The 25,814-nt window shown below is 33.3% G+C and overlaps 1 protein-coding gene and 1 pseudogene across 2 annotated transcripts; one reads left to right on the forward strand and one right to left on the reverse strand.

Moving 5' to 3' along the window:
- The first annotated feature begins 730 nt into the window (after nucleotides 1-730).
- On the forward strand, nucleotides 731-4,761 carry LOC133202401 (uncharacterized; annotated as a pseudogene).
- A 4,939-nt stretch (nucleotides 4,762-9,700) lies between these two features.
- Nucleotides 9,701-25,117, reverse strand: LOC133202335 (uncharacterized). 2 transcript variants are annotated; one of them, XM_061338133.1, is made up of 2 exons: nucleotides 25,073-25,117; nucleotides 9,701-11,696 (listed from the first exon to the last, which is right to left on the reverse strand). In XM_061338133.1, exon 2 carries the CDS (start codon nucleotides 11,690-11,692, stop codon nucleotides 9,752-9,754), a length of 1,941 nt encoding a protein of 646 aa, XP_061194117.1. In that variant the 5' UTR covers nucleotides 11,693-11,696; nucleotides 25,073-25,117; the 3' UTR covers nucleotides 9,701-9,751. The 2 variants fall into 2 exon arrangements, with proteins under 2 accessions (XP_061194117.1, XP_061194116.1); XM_061338132.1 differs by lacking the exon at nucleotides 25,073-25,117 and adding an exon at nucleotides 15,385-15,438.
- Between the last annotated feature and the right edge of the window lie 697 nt (nucleotides 25,118-25,814).

Raw genomic sequence — 25,814 nt, forward strand, 5'->3', positions numbered from 1 at the left:
AGAAATTAGTAGAGATTGGGCAAAAGTTAGGTTTGCAAGGAGATCAGTTGTTAGAATATGTTAGAGAAAAAGAAAGAGCTGAAAGAAAAATTGAAGAAGATAAATTGTTAAGAGAGGAGAGAGAAAAGGAAAGAGAGGCGAAAAGAGAAGAGAAAGAACTTGATTTGCAGATAGTGCAATGTGAGCAAGAGTCTAGGAGAAAAGAAAAAGAGTTGAGCATGGAGATGCAAATGAAAGAATCAAACAATCATTTGGCATTGTTGGAAAAACAAATTCAGTTAGAGAGAGCTAAAGCAGAGGCATTAGCATTAGAGATAAACTCTAAGCATCAAAGTGCACCCATGTCCCCTGATGTGTCTGTTCAAAGTCGTGCTAAGTTGCCCAAACTTCCTCCATTTAATGATCAAAGAGACTGTATTGATGCTTATCTACAAAGATTTGAAAGGTTTGCAGAAAATGCTAAATGGTCTAAGGATAAATGGTCAATAAATCTTAGTGCTTTGCTTACAGGTACTGCTCTTGAGGTTTACTCTCGTTTATCTCCTGGAGATGTATTTGATTATGATAAGCTCAAATGTTCGTTGCTTCAGAGGTTAAGATTGTCTGAAGAAGGTTTCCGCGAGAAATTCAGAGGTAGTAAGCCAGAAAAAGGGGAGAATCCCCCTCAATTTTTCGCGCGTTTAGACAATTATCTGAAAAAGTCGATGGAACTCGCGAAATCCCCATCAACGTTTGAGGGCTTAAAAGATCTTATGTTGCCCGAACAATTTATTTCAAGTTGTAGTAAGACTTTAGCTACTTTCTTACGAGAACGTCACCCGAAAGATGTTAAAGAAATGACGCGTTTAGCAGAACAGTTTATTGAAGCGCATGGTACTTCTTCATTTTCTTACGATCGCACAAATTATCGAGTAGCGACCGATGATGTGAGGTCAACATCAACAACGGTTCAAAAGAAACCTTTCTCAAGTACAGGTAAGAATGATAGAAAGTGTTATGAGTGTGGTCGAACTGGACACATCGCTAGAGATTGTTTTGACAGGCTTAAGAAAGGAAATCGTACCCACACTTACAAAAGCGCAGCGATGTTAACCTCTGGTTCTTCATCAAGGGCTACTTCCCGATCTACGAAGTCACAGCACCAGAAATTGGATGTTGAGGTAGAGAATCAACAAGGAAACCAATCCCCTGAATCAGGTAAACATGTAGGTTCTTTGTGCATTTTGTCAGATAAACTAAAAGATTGTTGCATACAGAACAATCAAGTAACATTACGTTGTGGACATATGTTACCAGTTATTGGTGGAGCTTGTCGTGTTTGTTATGATATGCCAGTTTCAGATGGGTATGTAGGTAATCATCCTGTGGAGGTTCTGCGAGACAGTGGATGCAGTGGGGTTGTAGTAAAACACAGTCTAGTTTCTCAAGACCAGCTGACAGGGCGGAGTGTGGAATGTGTACTCATTGACGGAACTGTCCGGAAAGTTCCTGAGGCGTACATCAACATACATACACCGTTCATATCAGGTAAGGTCAAAGCTCTATGTATGAACAACCCAGTCTATGGTTTAATCATAGGTAATATAGACGGCGCCAGAGATCCATCAGACCCTGATCCAAATGGGACATTCGCAGAAATAACACCGAAGTTGTGGAAAACGATACACAAGAATTGGTGGTAGGCTCAGCCGTACAGACAAGAAATCAAGTTCAGAAGGAAAAAGAAAAGTACAAAACATTGAAGGTAACTAGTATCACTGACAATTTTACCTCAGTAGATGATATGAGAGTTGCACAAAATGAGAACGCTACACTGGATAAGTATCGGGAATATGCAAGGACTGGTGTTCGGAAGCTCACAGGACAACAGAATGTGTCTTGGTTTGCCATTGAAGATGATCTGCTGTTCCGATATTTTCAGTCTCCGAAGGTGAGTAGCAATAACATTTTTAGACAGTTTGTTGTTCCCTCACCACACCGTATTACAGTTATGAAACTTGCACATGATTGTGTACTGTCTGGTCACTTGGGATTCAAAAAGACAACGGATAGGGTATTGTCTAACTTTTATTGGCCTGGAGTACAAGGAGATGTAGGAAGATATTGTAGATCCTGCGACGTGTGTCAGCGAACCGTACCAAAAGGTAAGGTCTCCCCAGTTCCACTAGAGTCAATGCCCCTCATTGACACGCCATTTGAGCGAGTTCTGTAGATTTGATTGGGCCAATTTTTCCAGCAACCGATCGTGGGAACAGGTATGTACTCACTATGGTAGATTACAGAACAAGGTACCCTGAAGCCGTCGCACTGAAAGGCATTGAGACGGAACGTGTTGCTGAGGCAATGTTTGAATTCTTCACTAGACTTGGAATTCCTAAGGAGATTTTATCAGATATGGGAACCCAGTTTACGTCTAACCTTATGAAAGAGGTAGGTCGTCTACTTTCCATTGCACAACTAACAACCACTCCGTACCATCCTGCCTGCAATGGTTTAGTTGAAAAGTTCAATGGAACACTTAAACAAATGCTTAGACGTATGGCTGCTGAAAGGCCCAAGGACTGGGACAGGTATATAGCTCCTTTATTGTTTGCATACCGCGAAGTTCCTCAAGATGGCATGGGTTTTTCCCCATTTGAATTATTATATGGTCGATCAGTCCGGGGACCGATGACAGTTCTACGAGAGATGTGGACGAAGGAATTAAAAGACCCAGAAGTCAAGAGCACTTATCAATATGTGATCGACTTGAAAGAGCGCTTAGAAGAGACATGTGAATTAGCTAGAAAGACCTTACAGAAGTCCAGTCAGCGCTATACGAAATATTACGATCGGAAAACAAGGTCACGTTCATTCAGTGTCCAGGACAAGGTTTTAATCCTCCTTCCAACGGACAACAATAAGCTACTCATGCAATGGAAGGGTCCATTTACCATTGTTTCCAAATGTGGAATGGCTGACTACAAAGTTGATGTTCAGGGCAAAATCAAGACTTTCCACGCTAACCTTTTGAAGAAGTATGTTGAAAGAGAAACAAATTCACCTGAAGTACTTAGTTCTTGCTCTGTCATAGAAGAAGAAATACCTCAAGATGGTGAGAATTTAGAAGGTGAGAGTGATTTCCCTCTAGAGATACCGCCTTCCGAAGCCAAGGAAACATTTGAAAACGTGAATGTTGACACGGATCTGACTGAATCGCAACAAGAGGACGTCAAAAAGATTTTATCAGAATTCAAAGATGTTTTGTCTGATTTACCTAATCTTACTCATTTGGCTCAACATGAGATACATCTGACAACTACGGATCCTATTCGCAACAAGCCGTATCAAATTCCATTTGCTTTGCGTGATTCCGTTAGGGACGAAATCAAGAAAATGATTGAGATGGACATTATAGAGCCGTCCGAATCTCCTTACGCCAGCTCTATTGTTGTTGCCAAGAAAACTGATGGTTCTAAGAGAATATGCATCGACTTTAGAAAGCTAAACAAGGTGACAGTGTTTGATGCCGAACCAATGCCTGATCCCGAGGAAATTTTTGCTAGAATTGGACAAAGTATTTTACTAAAGTAGACCTTTGCAAAGGATACTGGCAAATTCCTATGAGGGACGAGGACAAAGACCTGACATCATTCGTCACTCCTGATGGTTTGTTTAGGTTCAAAGTAATGCCATTCGGTTTATCAAACGCGGCGGCGACATTTAATCGTATGATGCGTGTTCTGTTGAAAGATTTAAAAGATACCGATAGTTTCATTGACGACATCTTAATTCATTCTGAAACTTGGGAAGAACATTTGGTGTCTATTAGGTGTCTATTAGAAAGACTACGGTCGGGGAAACTGAATGCAAAACCTTCTAAATGTTTTGTAGGTTTTAGCTCACTTGATTTTTTAGGTCACTCAGTTGGAAATGGTGTAATGCAACCTAATAATGACAAGCTTGAAGCAATCAAGAATGCCCCTCGTCCTGAAACCAAGAAACAGGTACGTTCTTTCTTGGGACTGATTGGTTATTACCGTAAGTTTGTTCCCAATTTTGCTGTTGTTGCTTGTCCTTTGACGGATTTGACTAAGAAAGGCACCCCAAATAAAATTGAGTGGTGTGATGAACATGAGAGATCTTTTATGAATTTAAAGTCATTACTGTTATACGCCCCAATTCTGAGACTCCCAGACTTTAAAAGAGATTTCTTTCTCAGAACAGATGCTTCCGACTACTGAATAGGTGCTGTTTTATTGCAAATGCATGAGAAAATGTTTCCAGTCGCATATGCCAGTAGAAAGTTGAATGAAAGGGAGAGAAGTTATTCTGTGATTGAGAAAGAGTGCTTAGCTATTGTATGGGCTGTAAGAAAATTTCAGGCATACTTGTACGGTAGGACTTTCGTTCTGCAGACAGATCATCAACCATTGGTGTATCTGAACAGATCAAAAGTTTCAAATGGTAGGTTAATGCGCTGGGCCATCTTTCTGCAGTCCTATAATTTTGTAGTTCATGCTATGAAAGGTGTTGATAACGTGGGCGCTGATTTTTTGGGTCGTCATGTTTTGTAAATATAGTTGTTTCATGTTTACTCTCAAAATATGATTTCCAATTTTGAAACTTAAAAGGGGAGGTATTGTCACAATTTTGTTTAATTTGATTATGTTGGTTATGGTGTACCATAGGTTCATTCTCATCGTATAGTCGTTACGGATAGCTGGTCACGGCTGTCAGACCGATTTTAACAATTTTGTCTACGTGTAAGTTAGTTCTGAGCAGGCCGTAGAAGTGAGGAGGTGTGTCCTTCCTAAGTACAAATGTTGTATGACCTGCGTGCATTTGGCCTGAATGTTTTGTGTGTGTTCGAGATGTTTTCCTGTGTGTACAGTAGAGTAATTTTGAGAACTTTGGCAGCGGTGAGTTTGAACTGTATATTTTGTTAGCTAGGTTTTTTTTGTTATTTTTTTTTTAAAGAAAAAGTTATTGTTTCATTACTTTGTTAAGTTCAGTTTTATTTGTACTAGATAATGTACCCGACTTATTCAAGTATTCCGTATGAATGCGTTTATTGCCGACTATGGAAACCAAGACCTTTAAATAATGTGTTATTAAAGGTGACCAGCTGTGTATGTGCGTGTTTACAGTAGCAGGTGAACATTATGGCGTACTGAGACATTCGTGCAGCGTTGGAGGAAATCCTACGTACTAAGGCGTTGACGGCTAGAGGGACGTGCGACCTTTGGACAGTGTAGTAACCGTAATTCCATGAGTAACCAACAACTGTGTGTCCATGAACAGTATGCGGTAACGTCTTGGGTCAACCTCTGTGGTCTCGCCAGTCAGTGTTTCCGATTTTGATTTTATTCGCACATGGCAATGAAACATTTGTCGGGTCTGGTATGACTCTATTATAGTCGGTATATTGATACTATCATTATTATTATTTTTTTTTTTTTGTTTATTATTATTTTGTTTGTTTTTTTTTAATTTGTGCGAGTGTTGTAGATGTGCGTGTTGTGTGTGCAGGTGTGCAGATATTCTTTGCATTTTTTTTGAGCACTATAATAAACTTGTTTGCACGTACTCTTTGTTCTTTTTCAAAGATTTGGTTACAGCGAGGGAATATTTCCATGCCATTATCACAAATTGTGACAATGCACAATCACAACTACATGTAGTACTAACACTGTAAGTAGATGATAGGAACACAGTAATCTCTATTTGCCCTATTAAGCCATACAGACAGCTAGCATTGTCGATATCACATGTTTACATGATACAGGATATTTTTCTTTTAACCCATGTGTTTTTAAAATACATTACACTATAGCTCCTTCAAGTGATTTTTTTCTTTCAGTTGAATCACTTGGAATTGTCTTCATCTTACTCTTGTTTTTACCTAACAATGTCAATAGATTTGATAATATGGAACATGTCAGTTTCTGTTGAATAAACATTTCTATACAAGTAATTGTTTAAACCCGTTCATCATTATCTCAGATTGTACCTCGATAAATTTCTAAAGGTCAATGTTTCTGTTAGAAACACCGCACTAAAATAAAAATATCAATTTTCAAGCTAAAATAAGATGAAAAAAAGTCAACATTTAAATCAGCCTCTAGATGAAATCACATATGGTGAGAGAGAAGATGTAAAATGTCTTTTGATATAAAATGTATTTAGATGTACTTTGGTATGTGCAGTCTCATTTGAATTATAAATTTCACTTCATTCCATCACAACTGTAATTACATGAAAATATTGCCTAACAGGCCCTTAAAACGGGGGGGGGGGGGATTACTCACTTATAATTACGTTTGGTAACTTTTTTCCTGTTTGCTTGTTAAGGAATGTCTATTAGGTTGCCCCCCCCCAAACTGAAATTGTTTCTACGGGCCTGTCGATTGATAGATATTTAGTGGATCATTCTTCGCTAATAAATTGTTTTACTTATCTCTGTTATATTTGATTATCCGAAATGTATTTAAAAATTCTAAATCATACTACCATTCGAAATATTTATATCTTAACCTAGTTGTTGTGTTATGCATTTACACCATATAAATATGATCAGACTGCGGGCACAAATAGAAGCGAGGTAGGCAAAGAGGGACAATGGTGTTTGTAGGCAAAGGGGACATGGTGTTTGTAGAGATGTCAGATATCTTACAGATAGTCAACCTTCGGGCTTTCAGAATGACCACATTTGAGCTCGAATACTGTTCGTTATCTCCAAATATTTCATTTAACTGACAGACGTTCCTATGCTTTACATGGTGTGCAATAGTGCATTAACTTATCAAAAAGATATGCAATGTCATGTTTGGTATTTACCAGACAAGTATAACATACAAATGCAACTCTGTCTTTAAAAAATGAAAAATGCATTGATATCTAACGAAGGAAAAGAGAATTAGATGTAATGCAATATGAAGTGAACCTGAATGGACAGAAGTAAGCATTGCTATTCGAAAACGTAACAGACAATATTAATTGGCCAAAATGAAAATTCTCTTACACCACCTATATATATATATATATATATATATATATATATATATATATATATATATATATATATATATATATATATATATATATATATATATATATATATATATATATATATAAGCTTCGTCAGAGCTATCATCACCTCAGAAAAGTTTTTTTTTTCTGTGTGATGTATAGTTTACGAGTGTAGTCAATTTTCTTTTTGAAATATGTAAATTTGAAAGCACGTGACAATTCTTGAATAAGTTTGCCACTTAAGGTCCATTGACCCTCTGGTAAGAGAGGTAACTCTCACTGGAATACATGAATATTATTCCTTTATAAAAACTGTCGAGTTAAAAGAACATTTCTCTTTAATTTCACCCCCACATGGTATGCTGAAATTGTATGCAGTCATATTAAAAAATAGATTTCTGCTAGAAAAATTATCAATGTTAAAGCAAAATTTTTTATGAACAGAGGGATAAGGAACCTGAAGCGAATTATCTTATGATACACACCAAAGAAATAGACAGTTATTCGTAAAGTAGAAAGTGTTTACTGCAATTAATTTACCTATCTGCACTTTCTATGAGGGTAACTATAGATAGAGATACTTGAATAATTTTGGAGATTTTCTCCACTCAGCTTAACAACATTTTTTTAAGGATAAAAAGCGTATCTTTTTAAAATCTCTAATTCCCAAGTGAAAGTGATTTTATTGTGTAATAAAGTCCTTATAAGCAAACAAATGCAATTTACCAGGTTATCAGGTATTTATTAGCAAAATCGTAACAAAGTTTTTGCTACCTTGCATAAGTAAACAATAGGTGCCATTTTTGACAAAGGGGAGTTTGATTTTTTCAAAAACAATAATGACGCCTGCAGAAAACGTTACAATTCTTTTTCAACCGGCCACGAGTGAAACCTATCAAGTTTCACGTACATATCCCTTTAGACATTTCTTCAAAAGTAATGTTTCAAAGAAAATCAATGAAGTTGCACGTTACTTTTCAATAAATCAATTATTGGAGATTACTTTCGGAAGCACACCTTCAAAATTCTGCATGGTTTAAAAAAATGAGTTCAAATGAAAAATCTATATTTTCATTCTACCGTTTTTTAATTATTATTATTATTTTCTCTGCTTGTTTGTATGTGTTTGATTTCCTTTTTCCAGTTACACAAGTTTAAACATTCCTGGCCTACACTTATAGACTATTTTAAAATATCACTTTTTATAATTCATCGTTTACAATACTCCAACAAATTCACGCTTATAAAAAAAAATTCATGTGAATGTTCTGCTATCATAAAAAATATGTTTCTGATATCAGATTTTTTTTTTCCGAAGACAAGCATAAATGCAGGAGACGTTATCTTTAAAAAACACTTGTACATGTATATAATTTAGTTGAAATCGGGGGAAAGAAATGTTGCTTCGAAGGTATAGATAATCAGGCCTTCATGTATTATTGCATTTAAGTGTTTTGGTAAGTCATACTTTGAAGAATTTCTTTGTACTTGTTTTAGCTCTAAACCCTTTATTGCAAACTTCTGATAAAATGTTTGATATGAGGGCTTTTTTGCACCTATTAGAGTATTAGAATGAGTATACATTCCATATTCATCCCATATTATGTCATGTACCTCCATAATGGAGCAAGCCAAAAAGTAGACATATTATTCATTACACTGTTATATTGCCTGTTACATTGTTAATTAAGTTCTTACATACATGTTACTTGAAACCTAAAAAAATGAAATATCACTCACATTTATTTACAAGCAACGAAAAAGGAAAAACTCTAATATGCAATCCAATTCCAGCGTGATTAATAATTCACCTAATCATCTAATGTGTTTTACTGTATATTGTACGGAAAAAAAACGATACGCCTCCGATGTGTTCTACATGATCGTTCGAGAAATTTGAAGATTTCAATATTACTTAAAAATTAAAGAAAATTGATACTTACAATAAAAACCAATATGTCAGCCTGCACTTGGGAAACTCGGCAAATTGCTGTAATATATTGCCTGTGAGGAGTAAGCATCCCTGTAAGCTCTGTGTGTTTAGAGTTAATTCCAAAGAGGCTGTGATACATCTATCACCTTGCTTTCTTCAACACAAAGAATGAAAATATTATCAATAATTTGATTTTCATCTCCAATGAGGAGACAAAATTAGCATATGCAATACCTTGTTTTTTAGTATGTGCGTTTGTCATTTCCTATCTAGAATTTTTCCCTCATATGGAGACTCCACGGTGGAGGGATGCAAATTTACATCTATACTCGGCACTCAGGGCCATTGTGCAGTGAGGGATCTTTTTCGTGCACGCACCTACTGTCACACGGGTTCTCGGTTTATAGTCTCATCTGAAGGATCGGTCTCAACGTCCCGCAGTGGATTTGAACTCACGACTTAATGATCAGCTTCTTACTCTGCGACTCTAGAGCAGACGCTCTAACCACTGCGCCACGCGGGCGACGAATACAATCTATAATTAGGTCAAATGCAATTTGAAGTAAGTTTGATTGAAATTAGTCCAGTGCTTTAGAAAATAGTCCATCGAGTTCAATGAGCTATTTTCAAATGTCACTAATAGAAAAAAAGGACACATTGTTAGTATAAATTTTATACAAACATATCCCTGAGATAGAAGAATTGAGTCACATAAATCTTTTTAATTATTGAGCAATTGATAATGCCTTCTGCACAAGAGTATAATCAGAATCATTCACAGAACTACCCAAAGACACTTCTACTACATCAACTGCAGTAACAAAGAGGTTTAGAAAATTTATCAGTGATACAGGACGATTGGTTGCCATATTCGTTAACTCGGTTTACTCTACCAATGACATTAAAAGATCCCTTATAGTCGAGGCTGACTGTCGCGTCAAATACTGCATTTCCGGGGACCGTTTCAAACACACTCAGGTAAGTTTTCTCTTCTGGATCAGATCGGGAAAACAAATTTCGCATGGAAAATTCCTCCTTTTCTTTTCGTCTTTGCAAATTTGTTTTTACAAAATATGTGTCCTTTATCTTTAATAAATGTAGTTTGGCACATTTTCCTTCATGTTTAGTGAGTTTTTGGTTAATGTAAGAAACTAGAAAACTAGACAAATCTTTTGAAATTTTTTCATTATTGCTTATTGGTTCGTATGAATTACAAACACAAAAATCACCAGGAATATCTGCATCTTTACATGATCGACTGTCTGGAATCTCTCGAAACAGACTTATACCACGTGGAAAGCTTTTCAGTTCAATCACGCGTGATTTACTTCGTAAAAAATTTCTTTCTAAAATGTCTACCAACGTTTCATGCGCGTCAAATGCAGTTGTCAAGCGTCGAGTATTTGTTTTCAAATTTTGATGAATATGGGGATATTTTGATTTGATATGTGGTGGAATCACAATGGCAAACAAAGGCATCCGGTTCTCTGTCCTCCCTGCTAGGGTATTTTTAATGCTCTTTTGCATTATACCATGGTCACTCATGAACATCAGTATAGAATTGGAGAGTCTGCCTGAATCCTTCAACCATTTAAAAAACAACATGAAGTCTTTATCAGCTAATTGAATAAGATTATCCCATTGATGTGTGAGTTCATTCATCCAACTTAAAGCAAATTTCCGTTTATTGCCATAAAATTCGATGAATTGCTTATAATAATTCATTAACATCATATGCTTTGGAATATTTTCCACACACAGAGCCGAAGTTTTGCCAAGATGTAAATTGTTGTTTTCCAATGAAAGCAAAGCTCTATTAGTATTCGGCAAACCGAATTTTTCCAATGATAAATAAAATGGTCTCATATAATGTAGACAAGGCTGCTCTTTGAAACCTTTCCAATATGTAAAACTTCCCATTTCTGGGAGATCTTCAGCAAAGAATGTTGTGTAGCCAGCCTCACTGAAGTTTTTCCATAAAAACGGAAATGAATCCAAGAATTCCGTAAAAGGAGGTAACTCCTTTGAAAAAGGGACCTTTCCTGTTAGTAGGCTAACAAGATTCGGAAATGTATTGGCTCCAACTTTCGTATAACCTTTCATTATGTAACCTCCTAGCTCTTCTTCAACATAACGAAGAGTGATTGGAATCGTTCTTTCTGCAGCTAATCTAGACAGAGAATCCAAGCCAAATATATACACATTCAATTGTTCTTCGGATGCATTTAAAAAATTAAACTGCTGCATTCGGGACTTATAATTGATGTTGTGGTGTAATTTTCTATAAACTGTATACTTCCATTCATTTTCGCACTTCACAATGAAAAAATCAGCTTTAACATACACAGGATGTGAAAACGCCACTTCCTGTTCGCTTTCGACGTCAAAGTCCAATAAACGCTTTATTATAGAATAGGTGCATGATATAGCACCATGTTCAGATTGTGATATAGCAGTTTTGTTCAATCTTAGAAAACCTTCAGAATCTACGAAGGAAAGATCCGATGTTTGTTTACATTGAACCGGTCTTAGATGATATAAAAATTTTGTGATTGATTTGTCATGTGCGTCTAAGTTCGGTAATTCACACTTTTTGTCCGTGTTTTCGTTGTTGTAAATGAAGTCCACCTCCTCATTAAAGTTAACATGTACCCAGGCAACAGTAAGAATTCCAATAAAAAGTGTTAAACATCTTCTGTATTTAATTCTGCATCTGTTAATTTTTTGTATGATGAAACGATGTCCCATATTCCTGAAAAAGTAATAATCTGGATTAGAGTCAATTCTTGGTATGCATAATCGAAGCAGCTCTGTCCTCTTTAATAGACTTATAACGTAATTATAATCAAGTTCTACGAATGAAAGTAAGCATACAGCACGATTAACAACGAAATGTTAACTACTTCTCCATAGAAATCTTGATTTATAAGTTTCAAAAATTGGGGATAATTTTTTCGTATGCAATTTAACTTCAACAATAGTAACAAATAGGCTGTAAAACATTCAACATCAAAGAGGGTTCTTTATCGCTTTCGTCTATATTACCTCTTTGATTTCGAAAAATTCTGAAAGATTTATTATAAGAGAACTATGCTAAATCTTACTGTTGGCATTGTGAGTGAAAGTTCATTTTGATTTCTGTCTGAACCAGCCTGCAGATTTGATTTTTAAAAGCTTTTGTACAACACTTAGAAATTGATAAGTCAAGAGTCTTTCCGAAAATCAAAAAAAGGATAGAACGAAATATGATTTTTTTTTTTTAAATCATTGCATTGGTATAAATCCATTGCGAATGTCTAGTTTTGACACTTCAACTAGTTTGCTGACTCCTCGATGTAAAAGAAAATTTCAATAAAACAAGATGTTTGTGATTGCCTGAGAACCTTTAAGACTTAAATTTATTCAAAGTATATATTTTATCAATAGAATCTTAACAGCAATCTGTCTGGGTGCAATGATTCAGAAAGTGTCAAGAACTGTCTTCTTATTTACAAAAAGAGAACAGCTGGGAAGGGAAATGTTTTAACTTATTACATAACACATGCATCAGATCTGATAAATAGATCATGCTATTTGAGGACTCTGAATAACACAAAAAAAGAAACAAACATTGTATTATGTAATTTCAGTATATATGTTGAACGAACTTCAGATATCATAATATGATAAGGAAACTTTTGATCACATAATTGAATATCTTTAAGGACCCCTTTTTGACCTCTTGTTTAGTACTCTGACTTCCTGCTTTCTCAGTAATGGTCAGAAAAACATTTAGCTTGATAATTAAATAGGGGAATTATCACAATAGCCACTGTCATACTGTAGAGAAATACAAAGTTGCAGACAAAAACTTTAGCAAAAATTCATGAGATTTATCTTCCCACTATTAAAATCGAATAAAATTTAATTATCAAAAGAAGATGGAGACAAGAGACTAAAAGGCAACAACGCTCACAGAAATCATATCTTTCTTCTTAACAAATGATTCTTAATAAAATCGCGTTTTGCTCTTCTTAACTTAAAATATGCTTTATTTCGGTAACTTTTATCTACGTTATTTTAATGCATGATTTTAAATTTACCTACTGTATCGGGGTTTTTTTTTTGTTTTTGTTTTTGTTTTTGTTTTTTTTTTCTTTTGGAAAAAGGCCGATATTATCACATTCATAACTTTTACTACTAGCAGTACCCCTATCCCAAAGACTTTGACTTTTAAGAATAAATGTACATTACTTAAGAATGCTTGCAAACAAAATTTAAAAACCGCAGTTCATGTTGTTCTCTAAGGGAAAAAACAACTCTTATACACTTCTGTCAAATGTTCATCCAATGGTGTGGTCAAACCCTATGAATAATTTTACTATCAATTTTTTTTCAGTTCGCACTTCGACATCTCTGCAAGCTAATTTCTATAGCTATGATTTGAACAACATTGAATCTACATTTTATATAAAAAGTTATCTTTGTAATATTTGTCTCTGGTTCATGAGGTGATTTTAGATAGATACCCAATTTAACATGAATCTGTACTTATCTCCTCATTAGAGCAAACTTAGATCTTCCGTACCCATCGATAATGTGTAACAAATCGAGTTAAAGTTATTCGAGTGGGGCTGGAGAAAAATTGAAAAATGTTAAAACCTTATCAGAGTGACAGATGATCATGGTCAAAACTTTATAAGAAAAACTCACTTTTTGTGAACTAAAGGTGTCAAGAAATCCTCCATAAAACTTCCTAGGCAAAGTCAAACTCAGGACTTTTCTTATCAACCATCTTTTGTGAACCTGCTCTTGTAATTACAGCCACACACAAATTTACAACATATTTCTACTTATTTGGCAAGGAAAAACATACTTAACATGTTTCCTGTAGACTACCGAAGTTTTTTTTTAACTTTGAACTTAAATTGTTTGTTCAATGTGTGCGAATAATACAACTATCTAGTGTATAGTTATTATCACTTTGTAAGCAAGAAAGGGGGAGGAGTAAAACCAGAAATCGTGAAGCATATGTACATGTCTATATGCAAAAGATTGGCTGTAGTAATCAGAAGACTTTATTGCTTTATACTTATCATAAAGGAAGGGGGAAACAGGACTTTACATTTTGTATTTACAAAAAAAAAAGTTTAGTAAAGTTTTGTATCAAATCAGTAACTGTTGGATGGGTAGCATTTTGAAAGGTTTTCAGAAGCCATTGCAACAATGTCTGTCGAAATCGAAATTACATCAATAACACTGTGTAGTTTACCTGTATACCATTTTTTTAAACTTATAAGAAAAAATGCAGAAAGGTTTGCATTTTGAAAGAATTCCACAAAAAATATATAGTTTTAGTTACCATGGAAACACCATTTTGACATTAATAACCTATCAACAAAAAATTGCATCTAAGTGTAATATGCATAGGTACCAAGTCTCATTCTGGTCGGACAAAAAAAACGGTAGAAAGAGTAGCGTTGAGAAGGATTCCAATGAAATTTCTATTTCTAGAAACCATTGTAACACTGTTTGTCGAGATCAAGAACTGATAAATAAAAGTATCATTTTAGTGTAATATTCTTGTTTTCCTAGACTTTTTTTAATCAGACCAAAACTGTAAGAGGAGTATTATTTTGAAAGAATATCACAGAAACTACTATTTCTAATAACCATGGCAACAAAATTATATATACACAATTATGTATCTTAGTGTAGTCTACTTGTGTTCCAAATTTAAATGAAATAGGATAAAAAGTGGAGGAGTAGAAAATTTTTAAAAACAATATTTACAGACAAACAGACGATCATATAAGATCTTCTAGAAAAATAAACAAAGCGCAAATGTTTTATTTACCCAATCCTAAACATGTATGTGTCCTTTCACCACTTTCTGTCCTTTTGGAATTAAGAGGAATTAGAACCCCCTCTTCTCTCATAAAATACTTTTTCTGATATGTTGTACTCCTTTTTCCTATTTTTTAAATCAGATACTTACAAAATTTACCAATTTTTTTGTTAAATAATGACATTGTTTATAAAAGTTTTACAACAGGAAATTATTCAAAACTGTTTTTCATGCATTAAAAATTGATGACTAAGCAATGGAAATTATAAGCTGAACTTCCTGATACTAAGTCTGTAGTACTAATTTAATATTTTTGTCGTCCATTTTTAACAGAAATTCTCTATATATGTCAGAGCATAATTAATTTGCGTAAAAAGGGAGAAATTTTATCAAGTAAACTGAACCTGTTAAAAAGCTAAAACTGAATGTTAATTAACATTTACAAAAAGGAGATTAAAAATTGCACGTGCATTTCAGATTAAAAAATTATCGTGAAAATCCGATACACATAAAGACGTGCGAGAAGTGAAACAAACTTTTAATCGCCTCTTTTCAGTCAACGAATTTAATTTATTTTTTCTTAATTATAAAGAATTGACAAATAGGTACTTACATGAATTCATCAACATAACAAGTAAAAACCTACAACTTGTTTCATCTGCGAGGTCAGATCCTACTAGAAACATGGGAAATTCACAATGACAGACATTCAGTACTTGTTATGCAACAGCACTCTTCTATTTTAAGCATCTAAATTTTAACAAACAGTATAATTAAATGCAGAAGTACGTACACTCTACGAACTTGCTAATATCACGTTAAACAGATTCTCATTACAGCGTGTTTGTCCCGACAGAACGCTGTCTGGGTCATCTGCACGCGCATATGCAATGAGTTGACAAGTCTTAATGGGTCTGTCTACATTGGCCTTTGGGTTTGTTTTTGTATAACTGGAAAATCAAAAATGCAATTAATTACTTGTAGCTCTTAAAAATTGTTATCAATTCAGCTTTTCTTAGTATCGTGACGGGAATAGCTTTTACAATTTAATTACATGTACGTGAACATCGATAATTTTTGGGGCAAGAGATCATACACCTCAACTGCTTGAAAATTGGATCCGTAGCATGAACCCATTGTTAAGGGTGAATTACACACACTCATTCAAAATATAACTATTTATGGAACATTCAGTTTACTAAGTAGTTCTTTATTAACTTTGAGCTTTTCAGCTCATCCGTACAAGTACAGTACCCGCATCGTTATTCTTTACAATTCTATCGTGTCCTATCGTGCGTTTATCCTATCGTATCGTGCGTGTATCCTGTCATATCGTGCGTGTATCCTATCGTATCCTATCGTATCGTGTTTTCCGTTTATCAGGTTTTGCGTTTTCTATCGTGTTTTCCGTTTATCAGGTTTTGCGTTTATCGTGAAGATCGTTTATCAGGTTCAATCGTGTATCGTGTTTTGCGTTTATCATGTGCATTCGGAAACCCTCGCTTTTTATCTTTACCTTGAAAAGAAACACCCGAGATATCTCGAGTTCATCTTTCGTTTTGTTAATTTAATTAGGATTAATCTAACTGTTGAACAAAAAGAGAAATTAATACTCCAACTCTGGTATATTTTTTAAAGAAAATAAATAAATAAATAAATAAATAGATAGATAAATAAATGAACGTCAAGTACCGTAACCAAGCAGAGAGCATAAATCGAAAGTCAAATTCTATTTTTGTACATGAAATAATCGATCTACTATTTGAGTCATTCGTTATTATTTTTTTTTTTTAAATTGTCGATATGTAAGAAATATTTTTGTCAAAGATAGAAATATTATAATCCATTTACACAGTCAGAGTCACAAAAGCGAGACCTTTATTAACTTTGTTTTGATAATTATAGAAACATTAAACATTAGGTATTTGTGCAAACAATAAATTATAAATTTAAAAAATATCAGTTTCTTTATTAAGGCTATCCTCTTTATCAATAACGGAAACATAAATTTTGTCTATGCGCGCAAGTTTTGTTGTTCCTTTGTATTATTATTTTTTTCTGATAAGTATATATTATAATATAGATGTTTGCCATTCATATTTGACTACTGCATTTAGAAGATGTAAAAAATAAATAAATAAATAAACAAAACCACACAAATTTTTATTATACATCTTACCTACTTCGGCGCGGAGATGAAGTAATATATACCGTAACTTAGTGACAGGTGGAAGCGCTCCCGTGACAAGAGAACTGACACCTACCTGCCTAATCAGTACACTGTCTTCTTGTCAAGTCAAGACCCCCCCCCCCCCCCCCCCCGCTTTTCCCTACATGACCGGCCCGTGTGTATTCAACGTAGACATACCTGAACTCTAGCTCTCACCTGGTGTCAAGTATTTACCTTGAACCCTAATGGGTTTCAATGAAATGCATCTACTTATTTTCTGGATATTGTTCATAATTTTTATGAACAACACTTAATTAACAATTAAAGATTTTATACTAAGAAAATTGGTAAATGTACACTTCCGTTACAGATTAAAAATTGAATAATTGAATCAAATGAAATATATACGAGGTTTGTCCTCCAAACTCCGTTGATTTAGTTCATTTGTATATTTTTATGTAATTTTTATAGGTTTACAGTCATAAACATGATTGGTGTGATCAAATAAAAAAAATGCGCTTGCGGTACTTCTGGATCTTAGGGTTTTCTGTCGTTCTTACATGTAAAGGTATCTCAAAGATGCATGAAAAAAAATCGCCCGGTTCTGCGGTGATACACAAAACTGGTAAATACCTTGTATAACTCGTATAATTCGATTGCATATTATACGTGACTATATTGAAGAAGTCAATACATATATTTTTTTTTTTATTTATTTTTTTTTTTTTGGGGGGGGGGGGGCTTTTTGAGTTGGATTTTTTTTGGGGGGGGGGTTTATGGACCCCCCCCCTTCCCCGCTGACACTGTGCCTCAAATGGGGTTAAGACTTTCATAATTTACAAAGTTTTAATTGTCTAATTTTGCCGATGTCGTCCTATATAAGATATGTTTTGTAACAATTATTACAAAGTCTAATAGCAATAATTGACAATTATTCAATCCGAAAATCGACTTGTCAAATTGTGGAAATTGATTTATTATTTATTTTTTGTGTGTGTTCTAATATGTTGTAAACAAGTGTACGTAACCTTTCAATGTTATTTAATACAAAGTTTAAGTACCCAATAAATATATTCATATACATTGTAAGCTTAGTTTACACGTATCTATAGTAGATACAATTCTGTTATGGTAAATGTTTATAACACAAGCACGCTAAGAAAGCAATATCATTTCTTTGGGGGCGGCCGGGGGGGGGGGGGGGTTCTAAAAAAAAGTTTTGAAAAGCTAACAAAAATGGCTAAAGACATTATTATTGTCGATGGGCAATATTATATAAGCATTATATTACTACTGTATACTACACATGCTGGTACACTGTAACATTTTTTTTTATTTATACGACTGCATGCTCTCTTCTAGCTTAATCTTACAGGCCTATAAAAATACCAAAATAAATACAAAAGAATGGAAATGCGATATTTTTTTCGGATAATAGATGATGAAAGATCTAGTGACGTTTATTAATTTTATCAAATTCGATTTTTTTCGCAGGTTTCCTTCCTCATATATACATATACAATGTATGTACTTGGAATGTACTTGGAATATGTAAATAATTTCTATGTGCACGGGATATATGTGACATATATAGGAGAGATTAATTATTCAAAGTCCAGTGCACGGTCTGTCTCAATGCAACTAGCAATTTCAGCAATTTTAAAACGTAAAAAAATTAATTAATTTATATAAAATATAAATCAAATTCGTAAAAACTTGGAGGAGAAAGCATTAACCTTAAAATAATTATAACAATAATTTTACACCCCCCCCCCCCAAATTATGACTAGTATTTTTTGTGTGTAAGATTTGAATTAATAAATACAAACTATTAAAGGCGATTTTGGATACTTCGCAGACTTCTAGCAAAAGATATTGAATCCAAATATTTCATTTTTTTTTTTTTTACATGTTTTTCCGTAAAAATAATCAATGTTTGTTATGATTTTCATAAGGTTTTATTTGTTAAAATAATGAATATATTTATAGCGTTTCGTGAATTTATTGCACTTGGGTGTAAAACTTCGCTTGTCTACGGACTCAAAATTCAAATTTAACGATTCGAAGGAATTTCGACATTACATTACATTACACAAAAAATCGCCTAATTTCCATCATAGAGCGGAATTAATCTTAAAATAATTACAGTTTGAATTTGATGACGATCAATTTTATTGACAAAAACACCATATCTTTTACAAAGCATAATTACTTCAAATGTTTTATCATTATTAATTTAAAATGTTTTATCATTTCGATTTGCGGCTTTGTAAGTAATTAAAATTATCATACTATAGTATATTAAAAAGAAAACTTTTCGTCTTGTCAAAAAACGTTTCGCATTTTGAAACAATCCTATCAGGTTTTGCGTTTATCCTATCGTGAAGATCGTTTATCAGGTCTATCGTGTTTTGCGTTTATCGTATTTTGCGTTTATCGTGTTTTGCGTTTATCCTATTGTGCGTGTATCCTATCGTATCGTGCGTTTATCCTATCGTATCGTGCGTGTATCCTATCGTATCGTGTATCCTGTAAAGAATAACGATGCGAGTACTGTAAATACATATATATATGTACAAGTAAGTTTACAGGAGAATGTAATAACATTAATATTATGCTTCTTTTTATAAGATACCTTAATTTAGTAATTGATAAAAAGTTATTTCGCCATTATATACATTCAGAATCACTATAAAAGCCTATAAATTTATTTGAATTGGGTAAAGCAAATTAAAGGCATGGAAAGAAATTTTAACTAATTTTCTTAAATGAATTATAAATGACTCACTTATTATATTTAAAGATCCAAATGGAGCAGTATGCATAAACTGAACTTTACCTTGTTAGGCTCTAGACCCCTATTCCAGACACAATTCAAAGGACTTTCAAAATGACGGGTAACTTTCCGGGTACATATGTTATACATGAAGAATAGATAAGGAAAAAACTTCAAGATACAAACAAAATTTTCCACATAATCGGTTGATCAATTTTCTAAGCCTGCAAATTCGAAAAAAAAGAAAAGCTTTATGATAAATGATACACCTAACCATCTTTACAGATTCTCTTCTTAAAGGCTTATATGATTTATTTATTTATTTATTTATTTATTTATTTATTTATTTATTTATTTATTTATTTATTTATTTATTTATTTATTTATTTATTTATTTATTTATTTTTGAAATGCCTAACACTTCGTGGTATGCATAATATTGAAGAAAGACATCTTAAAGAGGTTTTTTAAGTTAATGTCCTTATGACCTGTTTTTGGTCAGTCTCTTTATCTTTCTTGTGGTTTTTAAACTTTTTGTCCTTGTTCATAAGCTCTGCAGTAAACTGGATACTTAGATATTACGGTAGTTCATTAAACGCGCTTCGAGAAAAACATGTATACCTGAGTGAAAAGTATCAGGACATACTTTAAAACTAAACAGTGAAATACATTAATTGATTACAATTTAATTTATAGACCTGGAATGTTATGAAATAGAGAAATAGATTTTTTTTTAAAATATCCTTTAAAACGCTTAATACTTCTACCGCATGATCTTTTAGATTACCGGTAAACGAGTTTCATGTACGTGTGAAACTTTTTTAATGCAAAATAAAGGGTTTAAGTGACATTTGTTTCGATCTCATTTAAATTCATGAAAAATATGCAAGTTCACGATATTGAATGATAATAGGGCCCATGCAATATGCAAAAAGTTCGATCGCGAGAGAGAGAGAGAGAGAGAGAGAATCAAAATTTATGAATGGTTTGATGAAAACCTGCATAATGCATGCTGTACCTTATTTTAAATTACCTTGTACCACACCAAATAAAATAAAAAAAAATTTCCAAAACTGGTAAAAATAACACTTCTTGTTGTTCCTTTTTTTTAATACCTCAACATCTGTGAGGTGACTGGCATTATACATGTAGATGTACTTAACTGACATCCCGAAGATCTAATAGCTAATTAAGCCAATGTATTTTTATGCAGTCTTCAATTTTCTAATTTTAAATAGTTATCAAGTATCAATGTCAGATTTTTTCTATACTTAGTATTCTAAGCTGTTTAATTCATTTTATTTTATTTTATTTTTATTTGGGGGGTGGGTGGGGGATATATAAATATATGCTGTCTGTAATAATAAATTTTCTTTGTTGTAAATTTTAAACTCAATTTTTATTAAAAATAACAACATAACAGAAAACTGAAACGGCACGGGTATCACAATGCAATTTATTTATTTTCCAAATTTGTTGAGCTGAACCTTTTAGTTATCCCAATAATTAAATCCAGAATACAGAATGAGTTAAATCGCATAACAAAACATGTTGTTTCACTTGAATTGCTGTGCAGTTAAATACACACCATTTCATTAATTTTCTACTTCCTGGATTTACTGATCGATGTGTTTAAACTACAGTCAAACCTGTATTATGCTCCCAGCTGACATGGGAAATACTATAATGGCCATATATGACAGTTAGTCTCTTAAAGCAGAGAATAATATTCTAGCAATTTCAAAGTACATGTACATGCATAACTAGAAATACTGTACGTTTTCATGTTCCTTTTTTCTAACTTTAATATGTTTCTTTATGATACAAAAACACACCCTGCGAATAATATATTAATGAACATGTTTTTGCATTTTTCTTTCTGCAAATCGGGCAAAGAGGTTTATACTAAGCAAATTATTACTTTTGTTATCGAAAGCAGAGCTAAAAGTCGCTAAATTGAGGGTTTTAAACTTAAATTTAGGATGGAAAATAATGGTCGCTTATAGCGTAAGACAGGGATTCGCTGAATGCTTGTGTAAAATGTAATGAAAAATTCTCGGGAGGAAATCTAACGGTCGCATATAACAGGAGGTCACTAAATACAGGTGGTCGCTAAAACAAGTTCGACTGTATTATTATAGGCAGGGTCTTCCTTGATGTGTATTCCAGTCGAGAACATGAAGAAAATGGCAAAGTGATGCTCCAATTGCAGGTGACCCTCTCAGCTATGACTATTTCCTTCCACGTGCATTTCAGATTAAAAAATTATCGTGAAAATCCGATACACATAAAGACGTGCGAGAAGTGAAACAAACTTTTAATCGCCTCTTTTCAGTCAACGAATTTAATTTATTTTTTCTTAATTATAAAGAATTGACAAATAGGTACTTACATGAATTCATCAACATAACAAGTAAAAACCCACAACTTGTTTCATCTGCGAGGTCAGATCCTACTAGAAACATGGGAAATTCACAATGACAGACATTCAGTACTTGTTATGCAACAGCACTCTTCTATTTTAGCAATTTCAAAGTACATGTATATGCATAACTAGAAATATTGTACGTTTTCATGTTCCTTTTTTCTAATTTAAATATGTTTCTTTATGATACCATAACACACCCTGCGAATAATATATTAATGAACATGTTTTTGCATTTTTCTTTCTGCAAATCGGGCAAAGAGGTTTATACTAAGCAAATTATTACTTTTGTTATCGAAAGCAGAGCTAAAAGTCGCTAAATTGAGGGTTTTAAACTTAAATTTAGGATGGAAAATAATGGTCGCTTATCGCGTAAGACAGGGATTCGCTGAATGCTTGTGTAAAATGTAATGAAAAATTCTCGGGAGGAAATCTAACGGTCGCATATAACAGGAGGTCGCTAAATACAGGTGGTCGCTAAAACAAGTTCGACTGTATTATTATAGGCAGGGTCTTCCTTGGTATGTATTCCAGTCGAGAACATGACGAAAATGGCAAAGTGATTCTCCAATTGCAGGTGACCCTCTCAGCTATGACTATTTCCTTTATAAAAATTTTCATCGTGATTTGTTGCAAATTTTATCCCGTATGGTAAAGTAAATCTGTTTCATTTAAATTTTTATCTACATCTTTGTGTTAGAAAATTTGCATACAATAATTGCATGTCCTGTTTGGCGAAGTGGGAGCCGGTTTCTTTTTTTCATAAATCAAATTATTCTCGTTTTTAAAAGACAAATGTTACTGGTCACCCATTTAAAATTTCATTTTCTCCATATTTTTTTTAAGTCTCTCGATTTTTTTTCTTGTTTAACATTGAATCCTTCTGTAAAGTGTGTAGCTCATTTTATTAATATATGTGTATATGCTAACTTGATATATTGTACAGTTAACCAGTAACTGCGATAGAGAGACTGGCTACTTTCAATGAAAATAGCTGCAAAAAGGACTGGACATAACTATGTTGACTTAACACACACTGTACATGTTGTCCAATTGCTTTCAAGACTTGAATTTTTTTCACTGCATCTATTAAATGAAGAGTCTTTGTTTTGTTTTGTTTTGTTTTGTTTTGTTTTTTTAAAAGTCAAGTCATCCACCTACCGGAGGGTAATTTCCTGCCAGATACATTGATAATGAAACTAAATAGAACAGTTAGTAAGTCACCTTTTAGTATGCACTACACAATACCGAGTAGATAATCTCTTCTTGTCCTGTTGAACTATACAGAGAATTAGTATTGACAGTATCACATGTTTGCGTGACTCAATAAGCAGGCTAGTTGGAATGTCCCCTCCTTTTCTAACATATACTATTAAATAAAAAACAAAGCTAATGTTCAGTTGTGGCAATAGATGAAGCTTATGTGAAAGCCTTCTGTTAAGTTGTAGATTCAAGTTTGTTTAAGTAATGACACCCGGGGATAGGTAGGACCACAGTGGGCAATCAAAGTTTTGCATAGGAATACATGGGAAATTTTTTTAAAATCTCCTCAAGAACAGAAAAACCTTGATTAGTTATATATGATATTAAATCGTCATTTGTAATCATAGATTCAAATTTGTTCAAATCATGACCCCGGGGGTCGGTTGGGGCTAAAATGAAGGATTAGAGTTTAAAATAGGAATATATAGGAAAATCTTTAAAAATCTTCCCCTCATGAACAGCAACCCACGATTAGTCGTATTTATACATTTATATTTATCTGCAATCTATTGATAACGTTTATTTACAGAAAGATAAGCTTATATTAGCATTCGTAAACTACAGTTTACAACCATTAAATATAGTTTTACAAATGAAAACTATAGTTAACGAGTCGTTAACTATATGGTTCGTAAACTATAATTTACAATTGATAAACCTAGTTAATCAACTGTTATATGTTTATCTAATTTTTGTGAATTTGGTTTGTCATACAGGGGCCTCTTGTTCATTGTCTGTTCAGTTGTGTACCCTCTCCACTCAAGCTAAACTTGTTTTTCGGGCCTGATAAAATAAAAGGATTATTTTTCTTTTAATTCATGTTCAAGCACTTGAAAGTACCTGTGTTTTATAAATGCTGAGACCATTGTTTTAATTTACAATGTCAATAGATTAGATTCTATTGTATTTGTTGAATAAACGCTTGCGTATATGATTGTTTAAATCTGTTCATCATTATCCCACATTATTATTTATAAAGTCCGTTAGTTCAATGTATTGTGGTGGATATAGTGGAAATACAGGGGGTCTGTTTTACAAAAGAACTTACGACTTATACCAAAGAGTTGGTTGGGTTGATTACAAATCTTGCAAAATGAATGGTTCTATTAGAAATTAATTGCATAATAGAAGTATATTTACTAATTATTTTTTAAAAGATTAAAACCATTTTCAAAGAAATGTTAATTAGAAAGTTATTCGCAAAATAACATTTTGGTCATAGTTGCAAGTTAGTTTGTAAAACTGGGCCCTGTTTGTTAAGATAGTTTGTTAAGATAAGTTTAGAATATCAATGCTAAGAATAACTTTCCTAACACACGAAATACTTCAGCAACTTATGATGCTAAGATCTTATCAAAACTTCTTTCGTATTACATAATGTTGCATTTATTTTGATATGTTTAGTCTTATGTAAATTACCCCTCACTCTTCGATTCGTTCATTTCTTAAAAATGGAAAAAGTGCTTTCATAAAGCATTCATCGCTAACAAACTGGTAATAAAATTCAACTTTAGTATGTTATTTGATTATCCAAAATACATAGCTCACCTTTAAAAAGTATGAAGCTGACGTCTACTAATATTCCACACGAAAAACACATAACATTGATTTTTCCATAAATTCTAAATCATATTACCGTCCAAAATACTTACTAGTAAAATACTTACCCTGGTAGCCGTGTTATGTATGTACCTCATTTATCAGCAAATGTAGAAGCGAGAAGGTTAAAGAGGGTATGGTTTGTTTGTCAAGATAATCCCAGATATCTAAAGATTAGTTAACCTCTGGTCATTCGGAATGGCCACAATCAACAGGCAGACATCATGTTCCTTTACAAATGGTTGGGATATTGCATTTTCTTATCCAAAAATATGCGTACTTTATCACGTATTGTATTTGCCTCATAAAGAGAAGATAAAAATAAACACCGTCTTAAAAAATGGATAAATGAATTGATTTTTGAAGAGGAAGAAGGAAATAGATGAAATGCAATATTATAAATACGAATCGATTAAGCCGAATTGCCAAGCGTACGCATTACTATTCCAAAATGTCACAAGCAATATTAATCTGCCAATGTAAATGAAAATCTCTTTACATCTCCTATAGAAATAAGTTCGCATCATCTTTTCTGTATGATGCATTAGTTAACGAGTGCAGAAATTAAAATTTTCTTTTAAGAACATGCATTAAGCTGATAACCAATCTGATATTGAATAAACTTGCAGCTTAAGGTTCACTGATCCTCTGATAAGAGAGATAACTCTATCTGGGATAAATATTCGTTTATGAAATTGTCAAGTATGCTGAAATTATATGCACTTCAATATTAATTAGATTGCTATCTAATAGTGTTAAAATAGTGTTCAAGCAAACTTTAATATAAGTGAACAGAGAGATGATGAACTT

The sequence above is a fragment of the Saccostrea echinata genome, unplaced genomic scaffold, assembly GCF_033153115.1.
Source record: "Saccostrea echinata isolate AGI-Se365-2 ecotype Australia unplaced genomic scaffold, CSIRO_AGI_Sech_v1 ptg000047l, whole genome shotgun sequence".
Classification (NCBI taxonomy): domain Eukaryota; kingdom Metazoa; phylum Mollusca; class Bivalvia; order Ostreida; family Ostreidae; genus Saccostrea; species Saccostrea echinata.